The 7,119-nt window shown below is 36.1% G+C and overlaps 1 protein-coding gene across 6 annotated transcripts in view; it reads left to right on the top strand.

Moving 5' to 3' along the window:
• The window catches only part of Usp34 (ubiquitin specific peptidase 34), a 191,979-nt gene that overhangs the window by 146,552 nt on the left and 38,308 nt on the right, over positions 1 to 7,119 (top strand). For all 6 annotated transcript variants that reach the window (XM_031342440.1, XM_031342435.1, XM_031342437.1 and 3 more), the window contains 7 exons: positions 570 to 623; positions 730 to 825; positions 2,953 to 3,017; positions 3,101 to 3,176; positions 3,265 to 3,312; positions 3,456 to 3,521; positions 6,222 to 6,302. In XM_031342440.1, the coding sequence (XP_031198300.1) occupies positions 570 to 623; positions 730 to 825; positions 2,953 to 3,017; positions 3,101 to 3,176; positions 3,265 to 3,312; positions 3,456 to 3,521; positions 6,222 to 6,302 (486 nt within the window). The remainder of the gene's footprint in view (positions 1 to 569; positions 624 to 729; positions 826 to 2,952; positions 3,018 to 3,100; positions 3,177 to 3,264; positions 3,313 to 3,455; positions 3,522 to 6,221; positions 6,303 to 7,119) is intronic.

Here is a 7,119-nt window from a genome sequence, read left to right as displayed (position 1 = left end):
TGAACTCAGAAATCCACCTGTCTCTGCCTCCCAAGTGCTGGGATTAAAGGCGTGCGCCACCACTGCCTCTATTTTTATTTAACCATATTCAGAAAAATTTGGCCCATATCAACTGACTTCTTGCCATTTTCTTATTTGTTTTGTTTTCCTTGTAAAAATAATATTTTTATGACAGTTTTATAGTATTTAACATCTTTAAAGGTTTGAACAATGATTTTAGGATATATTAGCTAAATATTTGAAGTATATAGGACTTGGTTTGAACAGGTGCTGTACCCCAAACAATGACTTTAATACTGTAATATACCTGTACTGAGTGAGTGGTTTTGTTACTGTTATTATTATGTGTGTGTGTGTGTGTGTGTGTGTGTGTGTGTGTGTGTACGCGTGCTACTGAGTATCAAATGGCCTTATACATATTAGGCATGTGCTCTTAAACTGAACTGTATTCCTTGTATATGCGTATAGGATTTCTATGAATGTACTGGTATTTTGAAGTTATTTACATGTTTACTTTGAAATTTTACATAGGCATTTTTGAAATATTGTTTATACTTTTTTTCCTGCAGACAAAAACCTATGATTCGGTTACAGATAAATTCATGGACTTCTCCTTTGAAAAGGTGATCTATTTTTTCATATGTAATAATTTAACAATCTTCTATATTATTTAATTTTATATTATACTTTGATAAAAATTAAAATATATTTTCTCCTTGCTTCATAAAGACACATAGTGCATATATGCTGTTTTACAAACGCATGGAACCAGAAGAAGAAAATGGCAGAGAATACAAATTTGATGTTTCATCAGAGTTACTAGAGGTAAACATTATTTTGATTTTAGCAATAGTTTAAGTTACATTAGGTGTTTATGCAAGAAATTCTTCGGGATAAAAGCAAGTAGTGCAGCACTAATATCTGTAATTTCAATTAGATCTTAGAATTCTTACAAAAAAATTATAACAATACTGACCCATGATAGGTGAGTGAAATATATATGCCATACTGCAGGAAGTGGTTCAGGGGGTAAGAGTACTTGCTGCTTTTTCAGAGGACCCAAGTTCAGTTCCCAGCACCCTTGCCTAGAAGCTTACAACCATCAGTGGCTTCAGCTCCATAGAGTCTGACACTTTCTTTCAGACTCCGAATATGTCTGTTCTTAAGTGTACACTTAACATTTTCAGGTTAAGGGTTAAGTACACACACACACACACACACACACACACACCCCTCAAATTCTGTTAGCAAAACAGTGCTTATTGGTATATTTAGCAATTAAATGGAGATATCTTGCTGTGATGTTGAATGAGTAGAGGAAGAAAAGCTGAGCATGAGGTTGAACAATCAGAGAAGATTTGAAAATACAGTGTAGTAGTTTAACATTTAGGCATACATCTAGTTAATTTTAATCACAGTATATTGATAAAGTACTAAAAGGACCATAGGAGAGAAACAAGCTGACCTACTTTGGAAGTACAACTACAAGCATTGACTCTTCTATGAGTCATACTTTGCTTAGGTCCAGAAGCAGAGACTAAGCCTGGGTCTCATTAGAGAACCCAAATTCAAGTGAATCTAGAAATGAGACCATGACTGAAGGTAAGAAGTTTGGGAGAGGGCTATTTTGTAATATAAGCTGAATACTCTCATGCTTTTTTAGCATTGTAGACATCTGTGGTCTAGAAATGCTCAAAGACTGTGGAGCACTAGGCACTCAGGGACTGAGCCTGTAATTTCCCAGCTACCCTGAAATACAGCCCCAATATAGCAGGCTAGAATGGCAAGTAGAGATAGGTGAATACTTTTAGTGGAGAATTGAAGTGGAATGAGAATTGAAGAATGAGAATTGAAGTGAAGTGAATTGAGAATGAACATAATAAATATGGCTGTTTGTGCCTACGTCACTAAGTTTATGCTTGGACTACTGTGATTTAAAGGCTGCTTACAGCGTCAGCTCCTCTTCAAAGAAAAAAAGGAAACTTTTCAAAATGTATGGCTAATCAAAATAGCAATGACAATATTTCAAACAGAAGTTTGTTTTTTATAATTTAGTGAGTTTGGGGCACATGTTTCGGATACTCAAGGCACCCACTACCAAAAGATAATGTATGACAGAGGCTATTTTCAAAATTTAAATTCTGTCTTTTTTTGTTTGTTTGTTTAATTCTCTTTATCAAAATATAGCATGTCTTTTCTTATGTATTTGCTCTTTAGACATGATTTCAGAGCTTATTCTTAAATCTTTATGAATAATTTTAAATACTTGTGACCACTGAGGTAGTCAGATAAGTAACAAATTTTAAAAGTACAGGTTCTGGGGCTGACCCAGTGGCTAAGTGGTTAAGAGCACTTGTTGTTCCTACAGAGGACCTTGGTTCGGCTCCCAGCACCCTTGTGATAGCTCACAGTTCCCAGTAACTCTATTTGTAAGAGTTCCAACCCCCTCTTCTGTCCTCCATAGGCAGGAAGTATACTACTGTCATACATATGTGTACACAGGTACACTCATACACATCAAAGAAAAACTTTTAAAAAAAAAAGGGTGGAGTTAGTAACCACCTTTCTTTTAAGATTAATTTTTTTTTTTTAAATTTCATGTGTATGCTTTGTCTGCATTTGTATGTCTGGTGCTTGTGGGGGTCAGAAGGCCTTAATGGCTTCCTGGAACTGAATTTGTAGATACTTATGAACCAGTATGTGGGAGTTGAGAACTGAACCAGTTTCTCACAAGAACAACAAATGCACTTAGTGTCTGAGCCATGTCTCAAACTCTAGTAACTATTTTTATATTAAGTATACTTGGAAGAAAAAGTCAACATGAATTTTAATGCATATTTTTTGGTTTGGTAAATTTGTAAGTTTTTAGGCTATACCTTTTCTTTTAAATAAAAATATTGTAAAATATATTAAACTGCTTTCTGATAAATGCCAACATTTTTTTTTCTCCAGTGGATTTGGCATGATAACATGCAATTTTTACAAGACAAAAACATTTTTGAACACACTTATTTTGGGTAAGTTTGGGTAAATTTAGTCTTTTTTTTTCTTTTCTCTAAAGTCTTCTGTAAGGATTTAATTAACTCTTTTTAAATTGCAGGTTCATGTGGCAGCTGTGCAGTTGTATTCCCAGTACATTACCAGATCCTAAAGCTGTATCCCTGATGACAGCTAAGGTGATGACAGTGCAGATAGCTTTGTTAATTTACTGCTTTACAATGATTGAGTCTTTCGTGCTTAATTGTGTCTTTTTTTTTTTAACAGTTAAGTACTTCCTTTGTTTTAGAGACATTCATTCATTCAAAAGAGAAGGTATGTGTGTTTTCTCTGTAGATTTTTGTGCCTATTGTCATTATCATCATCAACACCAACAACATCATTTTAATTATATTTTGTTGTTTGTTATCATTGACATGAAGTCCGTGTCTTGACTATTTTTTATTTTCCTTTTTAAGCCAACAATGCTTCAGTGGATTGAACTACTGACCAAACAGTTTAATAATAGTCAAGCAGCCTGTGAGGTAAGGTTACAACCAACATTGCACGGTGTAAAATTCTCTAATTTGAAAGTTGTTTGTTTGTTTGTTTGTTTTTTGGTGTTTTTCCAGATAGGGTTTCTCTGTGTAGCCCTGGCTGTCCTGGAACTCACTTTGTAGACCAGGCTGGCCTTGAACTCAGAAATTTGCCTGCCTCTGCCTCCCAAGTGCTGGGATTAAAGGCGTGCGCCACCCCCCACCTCCCATCCCCTGTTTGTTTTTTAAATTGGATAAAGCCAAAAAATTGTTTTTATCTGTTATGAAATCTCATGTAAGTTGTTCCTAATATTTGATCATTTAGAAAGTTACAGCTTATATTTCAAACCTATTATAAAGATTAGGTTAATACTCAATTCATTTGATAGTCTTTGATCCATCTGTTAGTGTTAAAACAAGTGTAAAAACAAATTTCAATTTCAGTATCATCCTGCAGAACTATAAACCATGCACACAGGTGGGAGAACCAGAATAATCATGAGTCAAGGCCAGTCTAGGATGGAAATGGACACACACACACACACACACACACCCACACACACACACACACACAGAGAAAGAGGGAGGGTGGATATTAGAGAGAGTAAGTTAGAGTTCAAGGTTAGCCTGAGTTCTGTGGTGAGACCTGGACTTGCCTGAAGGTCAGTGATAGTTCACATACATTCACAGATTCCCTCCCTCCCCTCCTTCACAAAGAGATGTCTTTCTCTGACCTTTCAGTCCTTCAGTACTGGGATTACAGGTGTGCATCACCATGCCTAGCTGATGCTTGTATTTTAAATCTATGGCTAAACCCCCCTACCCCCCTACTTCTTTACCCTTTTTCCTATCATTTTGATTTGAACTAAAGGCAATCATCTTGTCTCCAGTTTGTGAATGCTGGAATTACAGGTGTGTACCACCACACCCAGTTCTTCCCAAGCTGGCCTTGAACTCAGAAATCCTCCTGCCTCTGCCTCCTAAGTGCTGGGATTAAAGGCTTGAGCTGTCACTGCCCGGCCCACACCCAGTTCTTAACTAATTTTTATTTTTATATAAAATAATACATTTAAGAGCTAGCAAGATGGCTAATGGCACTTGGTACATAAGCTTCAAGGCCTGAATTCAATCCCTAGAGACCATTTAACGATGGAAGGAGTGAGGTATCTCCTGAGCTCATATGACTCCCACGTGTCTGTACACATATGCTATACACGCATATATACAGAATGGCAACACACACACCAAATTTGGGGGGCGGGTGTGCTTTCAAGACAAGGTTTTTCTGTGTAGCCCTGGCTATCCTAGAACTCACTCTGTAGATCACGCTGGCCTTGAACACAGAAATCCGCCTGCTTCTGCCTCCCAAATGCTGGGATCAAAGGTGAGCACCGTCACTGTCCAGTCGACACACAGCAAATTTTTTAAAAGGCTCATATATATCCTGGTAGATCAATGTATGCCCACTTTTATTTCTTCCCTGATAGAATAAAACTGTGTTCCTAGAGATAATTTACTAATGGGTAATGATAACGGAAGTACTATCTTAGTACAATCATTGATTAAAAACAAAGAGGTATAATTCTTCCTAGTAATGCAAGATTTTTTTAGACGTGGAAGATAGTGGCACACTGGTAAAAGATGAAATTAGTTGAAGAGTTTTGCTTTCTTATATCCTATAATTTTATCTTCTTGCATTGTAAAAAGAAAGTCTGATCAGTAGAAGTTGCATAAAATTTTTAAGTAACATGGAAAAAATCCAAAATGAAATGTTGCTTTGCCTGCTACACAGCTTCCACAAAGATTAATTTTCAGTTCCTAAGCTCGATCTCTCTCTGACTCTTGTCTTTCTGAGGATATGCTTACAGAGCATACTTAGAAATATCATGTGGTTTGGTTTGGTTTGGTTTTGGTGTTTTGAGACAGGGTTTCTCTGTGTAATTCTGGCTGTCTTTGAATTAAATTACTAGATCAGCATGGCCTTAAGCTCACAGATCTTCCTGCCTCTGCCTCTCAAGTGCTGGGATTAAAGGCATGCGCTTCATATTTCTAGTGATTGGGTTCTTCTTTTAATGATTTTTTTTAAAGATTTATTTATTTATTATATGTAAGTACACTGTAGCTGTCTTCAGACATCCCAGAAGAGGTCAGATCTTGTTACGGATGGTTGTGAGCTACCATGTGGTTGCTGGGATTTGAACTCAGGACCTTTGGAAGAGCAGTCAGTACTCTTACCCGCTGAGCCAGTCCTCATATTTTTAATAATAAATATTCAGGATATATTTTTAACAGATGAGAACTTTAAAAAATTGTAACCACAGTTCAGTTTCTACAGATAAAATTAAGTAGTGTGTTTAGTTTTCTCTGTGGCCAACAAGCTGTTTACAGTTGATGTGAATGACTGTTTGGAGAAGGTCTATATTTTGCATCTAAGTTTGTCTGTATTGTTACAGTTTATTTTTGTCTCCATGCCAGAAATGTCTCCATTTCTACTTCTTTAAGTACCTCAGATTGTCTTCTTGTACAGTAATGGAGTGATGTCTCTGGAGTCCTATAATGAAGATTTAAGAGTTTGTAACAAATTAGACAAGCCATTTTAGTAAATGAAGCTAAAGTAATGGAAATATCAAGTAAATATCCTCATTTGTATGGCTTGTCTCACTTAACAAGTATTGTTTGAATATTAAATCATGTTCTATTTTTTTACAGTGGTTTTTAGACCGCATGGCTGATGATGACTGGTGGCCAATGCAGATACTAATTAAATGTCCCAATCAAATTGTGAGACAGGTAAGGAAAGATCTTTAAAAAGAGAAGGGACTTTCAGTTTACTTTAAATTGGCCTATAAATGGCTTTGAAAATAATTTGCAAGGCTCTGTTTTCGTATCATAAAAGTCATTTGCTTTTGTTTTCCTCAGCTCTTTTAACACAACTACCTCTATGAAGTGACGGGAACTTTTTTGTCTTTATACAATAAATAAGACCAGCTGTTATTGCCAGTTCTTTTCTTATCCTTATAGAGTCTACCTTGAGTATTGTAATTACATGCATTACATGTATAGGGTAAATTCATTCTTGTGTAAGATGGATGCTTTCCTTAAATTAGAAAAGTTTTCTAGAATGTTTAAACATTATTTTAAAATCATGTTTCATATATCAAAAACTTAATCTGAAATAGGAACATGGCTCAGTTATAAGAGCACTGACTGCTTTTCCTGAGGTCCTGACTTCAATTCCCAACACCTACATGGTGGCTCAGAACCGTCTATAATGGCATCAGATGCACTCTTTTGGTGTGTGTAAAGACAGCGATAACGTACTCATAAAGCAAATAAATCCTTTTTAAAAAACCTTTAACCTGTGTTATGCTACTTATGAATTGTTATTGAAGGACAATTCTCTTGTTGGGGATATTATCAATATTCTACATCAAGAAACTTTTCTAAATGAGTTATAGAGCAAGTATAGTCCTAAGAGAAGTCTTATACTTACTTTAAAAGTCACCCAAGCTGGGCAGTGGTAGGGCACGTCTTTAATGCCAGCACTTGGGAGGCAGAGGCAGGGGGATTTCTGAGCTTGAGGCCAGCCTGGTCTACAGAGTGAGTT

Source organism: Mastomys coucha, unplaced genomic scaffold (genome assembly GCF_008632895.1).
Source record: "Mastomys coucha isolate ucsf_1 unplaced genomic scaffold, UCSF_Mcou_1 pScaffold22, whole genome shotgun sequence".
Classification (NCBI taxonomy): Eukaryota; Metazoa; Chordata; class Mammalia; order Rodentia; family Muridae; genus Mastomys; species Mastomys coucha.
This window is presented reverse-complemented; position numbering and strand designations above follow the sequence as displayed.